This window comes from Octopus bimaculoides, chromosome 1 (assembly GCF_001194135.2).
Source record: "Octopus bimaculoides isolate UCB-OBI-ISO-001 chromosome 1, ASM119413v2, whole genome shotgun sequence".
In the NCBI taxonomy this organism is placed as follows: Eukaryota; Metazoa; Mollusca; class Cephalopoda; order Octopoda; family Octopodidae; genus Octopus; species Octopus bimaculoides.
In genome coordinates, this window is record NC_068981.1 from 119,346,075 (window position 1) to 119,360,429 (window position 14,355).

Here is a 14,355-nt window from a genome sequence, read left to right on the forward strand (position 1 = left end):
TATATAGCCAGGCATTTAAGAAGGTAGTGAATTAGCAGAAGTGTGGCTCACATCCTATATACTAAAATCTCATTTTTTTAAACACTAAATTTATTACTACTATCATCATCATCATCATCGTTTAACGTCTGCTTTCCATGCTATGTTAATTTGCTATCTATAAAGCATTACCTTTGTATAAATTTAGTTTTGGTGACTGAATACCACAGAATATTATTGTGTGTATTAAATATCAACCAATGAAAACTATTCAGCCAATTGAAGTACAATGCCATAAAGGTAAATACTGCTTCATCATTGTTATTCATGTTGCCAGACATTTAAAAACCTTGATAAAGGATGATACAAACATATATACAAATATACATATGTATGATTACATATACATGCACATACATAAGTGTGTGTGTGTACATAATATACTTTTATATAATCTTGGAATGTCAGAAACTCCACGCTTCACAGTAATACTACGTTGTTCTAACACAATGAGGTAACAGAATCAGTAGCATGCTAGGCAAAATGCTTAGTGGCATTTCATTTAACATTCCGAGTTCAAATTCCACCAAGGTTGATATTGCCTTTCATCCTTTTGGGGTTGATAAAATAAGTTCAAGTTGAGTGCTGGGGTCTATTTGACTATCCCCCGTCCCCAAAATTGCTGGCATTGTACCAAAATTTGAAACCAATATTACTTTATTCTTTCTGCTATTCTTTTCACTGTTTGTGTACACACACACACACACGAGGGGGTGCTGAAAAGTTCCTGGCTTTGGGTAAAAGAAAATACAGGGGAATCAGTTAATTATGTCTTTATTCAATATATTCCGTTCAGATTCACACACTTGTACAGCAGTCCTTTAGTTTTTCTAAGCCCTGTAAGAGAACTCGGAACATTGGGCCTCCAACCAAGCCTTTCATGGTTCCTATGGCTGGATGCCCTTCCAAACACTAATGCCTTACAGAGTGTGCTGGTTGTTCTTATGTGGCACTGCACAGACACTTTTACATGGTACCACACAGGCACTTTTTCATATATATATATATATATATATATACATTAGGTTGTCAAGTATGAAATTTTTAGTACGGTATCTGGTAAACTTTGACAGCTGCTCATTTTGCGCCATTATTATATTTTGACAACCTTTATTTTTCGTTAGAAGCTGACACATCTATTTCTTTATTGTAACTCATTTTGCGCTTTATAAAGTATTTATAAATGTTTTTTTGCTATTTTTGTTTAGAGATGGATAAGTCGGATATTCATACAGTTTTCAAAGGAGTTCTTTCTTGGAAATACAATATCACACACAAAAACTTACAAAAACACAGCTCGGAGTATTAATGGAGTATTTCATTCTAATGTTATTACACAGCAGACAGTATCAAATTGGTTTGCAAAATTTCGTTCTGGTAACTTTGACCTCTCAAATGAGCAACACAGTTGACCAGAAACAAAGGTGGATAATGAACTGAAAGCCGTCTAGTCAGATCCATCTCAAAGTGCCCATGAATTATCGTTGTTGTTTAGTATTAGCAAGCAAACAATATTGACTCACCTAGTTCAAATAGGTAAAGTGAAAAAGTTCCACATGAACTCAATGAAAATCAGAAACAACATTTGGAAGCCTGCACTATGCTACTTTCTTGTCACAAAAATGAATCATTTTTTAAATTAAATTGTAACATGTGATGAGAAATGGATCCAATACAACAACAATAAATGTTCAGCACAATGATGCAAAAACTTACAAAAACACAGCCTAGATTAGTCAACAGATCTACTCCTATTTTATTGCAAGACAATGCCAGACCACACATTGCAAAAATGACACTGGTGAAACTATAGGAGTTGGAGTTGGAAGTTCTTCATCATCCACCATACTCACTTGATCTTGCCCCCACTGACTACCACTTCTAGAATTTGGATAAATTTTTAATTCCGACAATGCTGTAAAACAGGCCTTTCAAGATTTTATTGACTCTAGATTGCCAGGCTTTTACAGTTCTGGGCTGGACAAGCTACCGCTTAAATGACAAAAGTGTATTGACAATATGGGTGCATACTTTGATGAATAAAACTCTTCCTTGTATTTATAAAACATTAGCATTTATTTTTCTGTTCTACAAATTTCATACTTTAAGAAGCACACAAAAACAGTTAGATCAGGTCACTTGCTATGCAAGTACATCTCTGTAATATATATATATATACAAGAAGTCAAAAAGAGAAGGTCCCTGTCATTCGTCAACGAGGTAGTCAGCAAGAGGATGTCATAAAATCGGTCTTTCTGCCCATCAGGTAGCCCTGGTTGAGGGGCACAGGCCAAGATAATGGTTGCTAACCCACAATGTAGCACTAATCTAATCTTAAGTATTCTATCGCAGAATGACTACCTCGATTACCTTATCAACCCATTTCTCTGCAAGAAGTATACCCATGCCCCTGACCCCGTCAGTGTTCCCTGCCCAGAAAATCTAATACCTATGTTCTCTACCTGTGAGGAACCTAGCAGAATTTCCTCTTCACCTTACTTCTTGGACGCAGCACAAATCTACACGTCTCTGCTCAAGCATCTCAACAATCTCACCAGACCTATCTTTCAGTGTACCCACATTGAGTGTGCCAACACTGAGGGTGTGGGACGTGTGGGCCCGTGAGACCCTGGGATGGAGGACAGCAGCATCATGTACCTGAAAAGGAAGTTCACATTTAGCAGAATTCATAAACAAACAATAGCCTTCAACCTGCATACACTACACCATCATTTTTATGTGCTATATGATCATAACCTTACATAAGGAATAGACCCTAAGTAGGAGTGGGGATGGCATTCAGCCTTTAGAAGTGTTCATGGAAGACAGCCGAAGGATGTCAGGGGATAGGGAGTTCCGGAACTGGTGGTGAGGGTGGGAGGGTTTTTGCACCACAAAACAGCAATACTGGTGTTAGGAATAACATTAATAGTAGATAGAATGTAAAAATCTTAGAATATACGGTCAGCCAATCTGTGACAAAATTAGAGAAATGACTAATTGACGATGTGACAAAAATAAATAGATGAATGAATGAATGAGTGACGATAGGGTATTTGTGTGAACTTGAGTTTGTTTTTAAGACAGAAGACGAAAACTATGCGTACAGAACTAAGAGGGGATTATGATCTGCGCTGAAATAGAGGTGATAGATGTACTGAGTTGAAGAAAAAACAAGATTCCTTATCTGAGCAACATCTTCTGGCTGTATTCTTTTGGCGGAGTTATTGAAATGTGGTAGGAATATGGGAGAGCAAGTTCATATAGAGTGGGATGGTGGAGGAGGAGGTAAGTGATTGAAGAAGCGAGTGGTTATTGAAAGAAGGAGAGAGAAAGAGAGAGAGAGAGAGAGAGTGATTGAGAGTGGTTATCGAAAGAGAGAGAGACAATGCCGGTGTTATGATAGACACGAGGGGGAGAGAAATAATTCTTTTGGGGTCTTTGTGAAACATAATTTTAATGAAACAGCAAATTAATAGTAGATAGAATTAAAAAATCTTAGAATATTCGGTCAGCCAATCTGTGACAATGTATATATATGTATATATATATATATATATATATATATATATCTCAAACCCATACTAGCACAGACAATAGACATTAAATGATGATGATGATATATATCTTTTATCTTTTGCTTGCTTTTGTCATTAGATTGTGGCCATGCTTGGGCACTGACATGAAAATTTGTAGTTGAACAAATCAACCTCAGTATTTACCTTTTTAAGAATCGTATTTATTCTATTGGCCTCTTTTGCTGAACCACTAATTTACAGGGTCATAAACAAACCAACACCGAAGTGGTGGTGGGTGACAAAAATACAGATGCAAATACACACACACACACACACAACGGGCTTCTTTCAGTTTCTGTATATGAAATCCACTCACAAGGCTTTGGTTGGCCCAAGGCTATAGTAGAAGAGACTTGTCCAAGGTGTCACACAGTGGGACTGAACTGGAATCATGTGGTAAGGAAGCAAACTTCTTACCACATGCCAGCACAGCCATATATGGCATTAAAATGATTTTAATGCAAATATAAAACTCAGCTATAAAAATGTTTGGAATTATATGTAATGTTTCTTACCTGAGCATAATCAGAAATCCCGATTGTTCCAACACCATTACTAATGGAAATCCATTCATGGGACTTGTTATAAAATCTCTCTAAAGAAAAAAAAAAAGGAAAAAATAAACATGGAATACAGAATTTAAAAAAAGACTTGTGGAAATTGAGCACTTGTCTCTTTTGTTGTCAACCAAATGTAATTACTGATATTAATGTTGCTAGATCAAAATCTGTTGACAAAAAATGAATATATATATTCAATGCCAAGCATGAAGTAATTGTTATGTAGCGAAGAAAACAATGACTGATTTGTTCAGGCAGAAATATATTTTATAGGAAATCAGAAGGAAGATAGATCGAGATAAAGTGGGAGAGAGAGAGAGAGAGCGAGACAGAATGAGAAAAATGCAGGTGCAGAATCTTAAAATATTCTTAAGTATCATAACTGGAAAAGTACACAACAAGCAATAACAGAATGAAAAGTGCAGGCACAGAATTCTAAAATATTCCTAAGTATTGAATCTGGATAAGTACAGAACAAGCAGTAAAAGAATGAAAAATGTGAACACAGAGTGCTAGAATATTCTTATGCATTGAACCTGGAAAAGGACAGGACAAGGAGAAAAAGCTTAAAAAATAATCCTGCTTTAGTTAGAATTTAGAAAACTAAAATAGTAATAAATGCCCTTTTATATTTTTTATTTTTACATAAAAGTTTAAATTAAAATATTCAAGCTATTCATTTTCAATTTTAGTGAAAAGATTAATTGCCTGCAAGTTTCCACATTAAAAATTTGATATTACAAATTTATATATTTAAAAAATCACATAATAGCAATTTAAGCAAAATTGACAATGTATTAGAACTCCTAAGTTTTTTTAACCCTTTAGCATTCAGATTATTGTCAAATGTGATGCTTATATATTCACATTGTTTTGAATTAATCATGCATTATCTCACAGCTTCAAAATTTCAATGTTGTGATTGTTTATTTTTAGAATAACATTGTAGGGTAGGATTTCATCAGTTTTAACATAAAACAGATAGAATATCTGGGCTGGATATGGCTGGATTAAATGCTAAAGGTTTAAAAAAAAATGCTAGTCATTTCTACATTTTGCACACAATTTGTTCATTAGCTTTGGTTTTTTTAATTTTTATTTTCTCCTAAAATGTAAACAGAAAAATACTTTTGATATCTGATAATGTAGACTTTCCTTTTCTTTTTTTACGATCTTTTACTCTTTTGAATCACATATATTCTATATGAGGTTAATCTAATAACACAAGATCTATGATTTAAAATTATTAGATAATGAGTTTTGTTACGAAAATAAAATTATTGAGAAGACTGAGAGCATCAAAAATATCAGCCATGTATGCTAAAATGAGAATGAACTCAGAACTTTTGAAGCAATCTACATGACAATGTTGGTACTCTCGCAAAAACAGGGCTAATTCTACATGCATAGCAAAAATAAAATTCAGCACCTTTCCTGGGATAACCACCAAACGTTAGAATGGTATAGAAGTACCTCGAATTCAGAGCCCATTTCATTACACAGCTCTTTGAAGATGCAGTGCTTCACAGTACTATTTCACATGTAGTTCACAAATTCAACTACAAGTTTTAATACTTCTGCCAGTTTTGGAGGCAAGATTTTTGTTACCAATTCATGCTTGTGTAGAACACAATATGTAACAATGATGTGTGGTGCATCGGATTTCACCACCACTCCAAAACCAGAGTGTCATCTCAGCATGGCTGGAGTTCTGTCCGAACAAACTGCAGAAATCATATTCCATGAAAGCCCATTGTCTCTGAAGAAGCTATCCATGAGTTTCTTCACATCAGCTACCTTGGTTTTTGTTGTAAGAGGCTTACAAAATAAATAAAATCTTCCTTTATCATGTTGTCTTTCACATAGCGCATGAATACAAGAAGCTGGCTCAGATTCAAAACATTGGTGGTCTTGTCAAGTTGGAGGTTGAATTTTGCTGGGTTTGAAATCAGATCTGCAACTACTTGAACCAAGATGTCATCGCTCACATCATACATTCTGCTGCTGATAGTGTTATTTTAAAGAGGAATTTGGGATAACTTATCTTCAGCAGCTTTTCCCAGCATATTTGCCATCTTCAAAGCAGCTGGTTTTACGAGTGTTTTGCCAATGGTGTGTGGTCTGCCCTGCTTTGCGATCAGGTACGCAACTTCGTACAATGCTGTGAGGATCAGTTTGTTGATGAGTACAAAGCCAAGAACAGGCAGAGTAACATTTTCATTGAATCTGACTTGTTTCACCTTGAATTCAGCAAGTGTTGTGTTCTTGTATTTCCCATCTCCATGCAGCTTTAGGAAGTGTTCTTTTAGTTTTGCCGGTGCTAGACTAGAATTGCTCAACTTGGCATTGCAAATCATGAGGATGCTAAGTCCCATCACGTTCCGTTATAGATGTGATGTCATACTGTATGTATTCGTTCAACCACTTTCTGTTTTTTCAACATAGTATAAAGGGTTTAAAAGATTAAAAGAAAATCACAAATGATGTCCAATCACAACAGCCACAAGTGGACTACTGAGCGCACCAAGTTCCCTGCAGCACAGATATCAAAGCCAAGCGATGTGGCATGATCAGCTGCAGCCAATGACGTCACAAATAATACGAGTGGGCTGAAAGGATCGAGGGGACATACACACACAAGCCTGGGCCAATTTTTTGCTTTGTTCAAAACTTAAAAATTTTTTTTATTTATTTATAAATTAATATTCTAAAATTAAATTTTATACTGTTATTGTAATTTATCTTTTAATAAACTAGCTTATCATGGAAATTTATTTTGTGTAACAAATTTTTACTATGCAACTAAATCTCTGTAATCTAACATGGTGAAGTAAAGTTGTGTTGCCAAATTGTCGGCAGCCGACAAAAATAGTCCACCATTGCTAATGTGAACCAGGCTATACTGTGTGTATTTTGATCCCTGCTGAACCCGAAACTGACTCAATGAACCCCTAGGGTTTGATCGAACCCAAGTTAAGAACCACTGGCTTAGAAGATCAGCTATATACCCTTAGAAAAACAGAATAAAAAAGAAGGGGCTAAGCAAGCCATTACAGAGAATTGAACCCAACACCTCTGAAACTCCTGTTAAGCTCTCTGTACCATTAAGCTAAACTACCTATGACATCTAATACATTATAACAATAAATATCTTAAAATGAAAAGACTATTATGTATCTAATATTTTTTTGACAAGGTTTGCACCATGTGGTTCATTTGAACACAACTGTTGTATAGTTTTCAATATTACTTAAGATATTTTGACTCAAAGTCAATGGACCATTTTTGTTAAAAAAAAACTGCATTGAATTTGGGTGAGAATGGAATTAGTAATGAATCCTAGAAATGCTCATGAGTAATTAAATGCTGACCCACTGCCATGGGTGAATGATATATATATATATATATATATAATCACTTGGAGCCTGGTGTTGCCATCCGGTTTCACCAGTCCTCAGTCAAATCGTCCAACCCATGCTAGCATGGAAAGCGGACGTTAAACGATGATGATGATGATGATGATGATCCATGCCAGCATGGCTTGTGCAGGGTCTCTAGAGGCAACATTTTATGAGATGCCCTTCCTCATGCCAAATCTTTTTGATGTTACTTCTTAAGACATGCAGAGGTTGTGTACCTATTCTAAAAACTAAGAAACAGAGAGAAGCACACACACTTCACTGACAAAGTCAGATTAAGACTAAAACATGTCCAGGGTTGTTTCCCAGTGAAAATATTTTCAGTTAGTGGATTAAATAATTTTTTTTCCCTCACTGTATATTTATTTCTAGTTAGATTTTTAGTGCTATATACATTTAAATGTATTAAAATTAACTCATTTCAGGAGGTAAAAAATCATTTATCTAGAGCCAAGCCACACATTCTCAATATTAATTACTACAGCAGCAGAGATTTAATCCTTTTAATACCAATCCAACATATTTAAAATTGCTTACATCATAATATTACTTCAGAATACTTTGCTAAATTATGTTCCAAACTCCAGTTTAATAATGAAAGAACCACAATAAATGGTAGTTCAAATCCATTAACATTGTCAATTATTTTCAAAATGAATTTTTTTTAAATGTCATACAAAATTGTACATTTCTTTAAAAATATGGTAAGGAAAGAAATGAGAGTAGGTCTCTGTTCAGCTCATCACAATTTTATAGCAGATGTTGGTTTAGTAGCTGTCATTGATTACTTTTAGTCAAACCTACTTCAACAGGCCCTCAGTTTATAAAGGGTAATCTTTTAACTCAGTGGTTGTGTTGATAAAGAAGTTTGCTTCACAACCAGACATTTCTGCACTTAAACCACACTACATGGCATATTGGGGCAAGTATTTTGTATCATAGCCTCAAGTCAACCAATTCATTGTGAAGAGAATTTGGTAGAAGAAAACTGCACAGAGGCTTGTCATGAAAGTATGTAGAGGCAGATTAAAAGCCAGAGGCCCTAAGCACTTATTGGATTTTGGTACCTCCATATATATATATATATATATATATATAACTTAAAAAAATTTTTTTAAATGCACTCCATCAGTTACAACGAGGGTTCCAGCTGCTCTGATCTATTGATCTCTGTTCTGACCAACAGAACAGCCTGCTTGTGAAATTAAGTGGCTGAGCACTCCACAGATGTGTGTACCCTTAATGTAGTTCTCAGGGAGATTCAGCATGACACAGAATGCAACATGGCCGGCCAATACAGTAACTACTCATTTTTGCCAACTAAGTGAAGGCACGTGGCTTAGTGATTAGGGTATTTGGCTCGTGCTCATAAGGTCAAGAGTTCAATTTCCAGTGGCACGTCATGTCCTTGAACAAGACACTTTATTTCATGTTGCTCCAATCCACTCAGTAGGCAAAAAGAATGAATTCAAAATACAAACCATAAAATAAAATTTTATTTTTCTAAATGAAAGAAAACAGTAAGATGGAAAATAATGTTTATTTTTGTATACTTTCACTATTTAAATTTGAAAGTTTCCTCCTACTTTTTGTAATTGCAAAGTCTTTGATCAGATCAACATTAATCTTACATAACACATCTGCTTCTATACTTAGTAGAGATAAGGCATCCTGAATACTATTTTAGCAAATTTAAAGTGATTTCTTTTGTGCCATAAACCATTTCTGTGGTACCTCCTTTCTCTGGATCCCTTAAGCATAAGCTTATTCTATTTAATTAGGTTAATCTGGCACTGTAAGGGCTTTATTCTTTTACTAGTTTTAGTCATTTGACTGCAGCCATAATGGGGTAGTGTCTTAAAGGGTTTTAGTTGAAGAAATCGGCCACAGGAGTTATTCTTTGTAAGCCTGGTACTTAATCTATTGGTCTCTTTTGCCAAACAGCTAAGTTACGGGGATGTAAACACACCAACTTCAGTTGTCAAGCGATGTGTGTGTGTGGGGGGGGGGACAAAGACAAATAAATACATACACACACATATGTGATGGGCTTCTTTTCAGTTTCTGTCAAACAAATCCACTCACATGGCTTTGGTTGGCCTGTAAACACTTGCACAAGGTGCCACGCAGTGGGACTGAACCCAGAACCATGTAGTCGGGAACCAAGCTTCTTACTACACAGCCATGCCAGCACCTGTGTGTATGTGCATATTTTTCACTCAGGCGAGAAACATGAAAAACCATAGCTAATTGAATGAAGTCCCTCCTACAACCACAATATGTGGTCTCTAAATGAGGGTAACTTTCAAATATTTTCATGTTTGTTTACATCATTTTACTTATATAAGCAAATAAAGTCAGTTACTATTGAAAGTTATTAGATCTAGAGTGGAAATAGGCCAGTAGTTGAATATCTAAGAAATATTATTGCTGCTCTACTTTTCTCATTTACACATAAACGTAAAAACAACTGATAACAAAACATTAAAAAGAAAGAAACAAGGCGAACCAATAAAAAATAACTATTGCTTGACATGTAAAGCAGAACTGCAAACAAGGCAAATAAACTTTCGTTCATAGGGTGAGTTCTAATGTGAAAAATAATCTAAATATGAATATTTTATATGTAAATATTTTGTTATTCAAAAACTTGTTTTCATTTTTAATTCATTAACCCTTTCCAGACACCTTTTGAAAGGAAATAAAGTAAAACACAAAGTAAAGTTAATGTGGTTTAATGTTCAGTTTGAACTGTTCAAAACATCAACAGTAGAAGGGGAGAAAAAGGTACAGAGAATTAGTTCTGTAAAGGGTAGGATGGGTTGTCACTAGTTGGTGAAAGGGTGGAATAAAGACGCAATGAGTTGAAGGACAGAATCTAAGTAGGTTTGAGGTGGAGATAGCAAGTTAAAAATAGCAGAAGCTGAAGTCTCAGTTGAAAAGAGAGGCATCCTTGAAGGATTTTTTCTTTTGTTTTGAGTTCAAATTTATGCAGAACTTTCTGAATAGTCGTCACAACATATAGTGAAATTGGATTTCTCCGTTTTGGTGATGATTTTTACAAATAATTTTGTATCACACATTTTAAACGTAAAACTAGATTGACTATCTCTATAGTATTACCTGTCTTGAAGCCTTTTCCCAGGCATAATTACACAAGTGTGCCCCCGACTTTGTTTCCTCATAATTTTCAGAAAAATGGACACTTTTTAATGAAAATTTTCTACAAATAAGCTTCAGATGATGTAGATTCCAATTTTATCGGAATTGTGAACATTTTTTCCGGAAGTGGGTAGAGGAGTTTAGGAAAATTCATGCGAGCGGCTTTGATTCTTCATATCTTTCAGAAAAATGGATATTTTTTAAATGAAATTTTCAACAAATATCTTTCAGCGTGTGTGGATTCGATATCAGAATTAATAAGGGAAAAAATTAAAAAAATGCTGGGCACGCATGCTGATATATTTGTCCTATCGCTTCACCGAAGACAGGGTACTGAGATGTTTGGCAAATAACTAATTTGTTTTCACTGACTGCACAGTCAGAACGTGAAAATAAGGAATGAGTGAGTCGGTAATCCTTCGGTATTGGTACATGATGTCATTCACCAACACAACTTTCCCTCATGACATAGATAAAGAGGGTGAATGACGTCGTGTCTCCATACCAACACTCTATAGACCAATACCGAAGGATCATCTATATATATATATATATTTGTCTCAATTCAATTCGTTTAATATGCGACATGTAAATGGGAGTAATACAACAAGTGTGCCATGTATGTATTGATTTATAACTGGGGTACAATGACATATTTTATGAGATCGAACTGTAGATTATACAGATGACCTCGGAAGGATAAAAAGCAAATCCAAACTCGGAAAGGTTCGAGTCACAACGTAATGGGGCAATATTAAATCTCTCACTCTAACCAAACAAACCATTCCAGTAAATATGTGGAAGCAATTCAGAAGTATATTGAAAAATAAGGAAAGAACGTACTTCATTGTTTATACACTGCTACGTGCCTGGTTTGTGTATGTTCTACACAAGTTTGAAACACGTGGGACTTGTAACGTTAAAACTCGCTTTGTTGACAAACGGGGGGATGGGAGGGGGCTACGAAGAAAAGTTTCGTACATAGACTTCAGAATCATACAAGCTAGCTTTTGGCTTTATAAAGTAAATGAGCATAAAATGAATTTGTGTCCTTTCCCATTTTATTTTCTTTCTTTTGATATTCAAAAAATTAACAAAACAGCTCTAACTGGAATACGAATATTGTAGCCCGAACTGCAAAATAAACACACTATGAAGTTTACGACCATTCACATTATTAATATTTTATGACTTTTTAAACATTTATTTAATTAATACAATAACCGACTGATATATACGAAAGCGATAAGAGAGAGAGGGAGACAGAGAGACGTGAAGGTCAGTAAAGGATTTCACCAAACGAACCATACATGCAATCACCACAAAAGACATTTAAAACCCAATATCTATAGCTTTTCACGGTTCAATGCTTACCAGAATACGATCGAGAAGATAGGCTGAAATGTCTGTATTTCTGTAATGATGTTAGTACTGGTGAGGATCGGCTCATTAACCTAGCAGCGCAAGAACAAGCATTCCGTCCAAGAGCAACAAGCGCCATGTTTCACTCTGCTGTGCTCCCGATCGTATCAGGACAGATACATCTAAGATTCCCAGCCCTATTTACTCTCTCTCTCTCTCTCTGTATATATATATGTGTGTGAGTGTGCCAACATGCGGCAGAGGGTATATAATAGATAATACTATAGTAACACTCACACAGCTATGTATATGGGTGTGTGCGTGAGTGTGTACGAGAAGAACATTGTTGGTAGTAAATCTCCCGTACCAACTTTCTTTCTTCGTTCACACAAATTTAGCAACATGAGATATTCATAGTTTTCCCCGCCTTTATACATACGTGATAACGCAAAAGAGAATATAAATGGGAGGAGTAATAAGTTTTGATTTATGAACTTCCCACCCCTGTAGTTTTTAGTTACGTCCCTTTACGTCGGAGTTAAAATCCCACCGGGCTCAGTATGTCTTTCTCCTTTCCAGATTATTAGTAATATATAAATCAATTAAATCTATTAAACTTTTTTTTATTCGAGGTAACAAGGGAAGCTCTACGTGGTCGTTCGACTTGCTGGAAATAACAGCCAAATTCCCTCAAATTATATCCTACTGTTAAAAAAAATAACTAAAAATAACTAGCCTAGATAGCCCTCATCAGACTGTTTAATTAGTGGGTTAAACAACTGGAGTTTGCATGGAACCTGTATATGGTCTCTTAATCTGATTAGAATAACCATCAGATTCCCTCGAAACCATCTTTAAAAACGGAAACACTGGACAATATAACCAAAAATACATTGCCTGAAAATGGCCATGGTTGGAAAACTTGGTTCACAGGTCTGCTTTTTAGAACTGAGCTTGGTCAAGGCGGCGAACTGGCAGAAACGTTAGCACGCCGGGCGAATTGCTTAGCGGTATTTCGTCTGTATTTACTTTCTGAATTCAAATTCCGCCGAGGTCGACTTTGCCTTTCATCCTTTCGAAATCGATAAATTAAGTACCAGTTGCGTACTGGGTCGATCTAATCGACTGGTCCCCTCCCTTAAAATTTCGAGCCTTGTGCCTAGAGTAGAAAAGAACTGAGCTTGGTCTAAACAAACTGTGGCCTTAAGAGATGAATCTTTATGTAAATCAAATTAGTATATTCTGAACGGGGTTGCCAAATCAATCTAATGAAAATAGCGCAATGTTTTTTTTAGTGTATTGTGTTAAAAAAAACCCCCAAAATCAAAATTTTGCAAGTGATAGGTATGTGTATGTGTGTGTGGTGTGTTCGTGCACGCCCACGCGTGCTACTTGCTGGTCGGTTCTAATGTATTTAATAAGAAAATGGTATCCTCGCCCTTAAGAATTATCTTTTTAAAGTAGCATGTAGCCCAAAGCCTGGACGAGAGCAAAGCCTTTCGCTCGTGATGCAAGGACTCTTATCTACCCACAGCATACAAACTTCACTAAACTACTTTTTACATCACTGTATATTTGAAATATTAACTGTTGATGTACAATTTATAATTGCTTTTGATTTAGGGCCAGGACTAATAATTTTGAGTAGAAGGGTTTAGTCAACACCATCGATATCAGTACTTGAGTACTTTATTTTACTGATCACGAAAGTTGAAAGACAAAGGTGACGGAAACAATACTTAAATCATAATATTAGCTGTGTGTATCTATATAACACTGGGAAGTCGCACATTGTAAATTTCATTTAAATTTCGCTGGAATTTCGGATCACGATGCCCACATAAGTTCGATTTTCTCAGTTTTGACTGATTTTTTTTTCATTTTTTTTCTCTCATTTCCCCGGCCTACGTAAATGAGGGAGGGAAGAGTTTTATGAAAAATAATTTTTGAAAATTTATGATTTATTTTCGCCTGTCCGCTCCCCTCTCCCTCTCTCCGGACCGATGTTGGACAACTTTTTAGCACTAAGCACTTTTTAAAGATAGGAGAAGCCTTTTCGGTAAAAAGGAAAAATAATTCTGAAAATATTTTCAGACGTAAAGGTGTGTGATTTAAGGGAGATTTAGCTGTTGTTTCTAGCACATCACATCAACACCTGGTGCCTTCCTCGCTTCTTTGTCACTCTGACGGCATGTTTTGATTTTTGCAATATTTTCTACTCATAAACACATTTCG

General features: G+C 35.6%; 2 protein-coding genes across 2 annotated transcripts in view; one reads left to right on the top strand and one right to left on the bottom strand.

Annotated features, from left to right (window-relative positions):
• Positions 1–12,354, bottom strand: part of LOC106871511 (glycine cleavage system H protein) — a 27,370-nt gene extending 15,016 nt beyond the window's left edge. Inside the window, exons 1-2 of the mRNA XM_014918011.2 lie at positions 12,133–12,354; positions 4,133–4,212 (exon numbers count right to left, since the gene is read on the bottom strand). Coding sequence (XP_014773497.1) covers positions 4,133–4,212; positions 12,133–12,259 — 207 coding nt within the window. The 5' untranslated portion in view covers positions 12,260–12,354. The remainder of the gene's footprint in view (positions 1–4,132; positions 4,213–12,132) is intronic.
• LOC106881933 (outer dynein arm-docking complex subunit 3) overlaps positions 10,138–14,355 on the top strand; it is a 54,958-nt gene continuing 50,740 nt past the window's right edge. The window contains exon 1 of the mRNA XM_052968587.1: positions 10,138–10,177. The gene's annotated coding sequence lies outside the window, so the exon portion shown is untranslated. The remainder of the gene's footprint in view (positions 10,178–14,355) is intronic.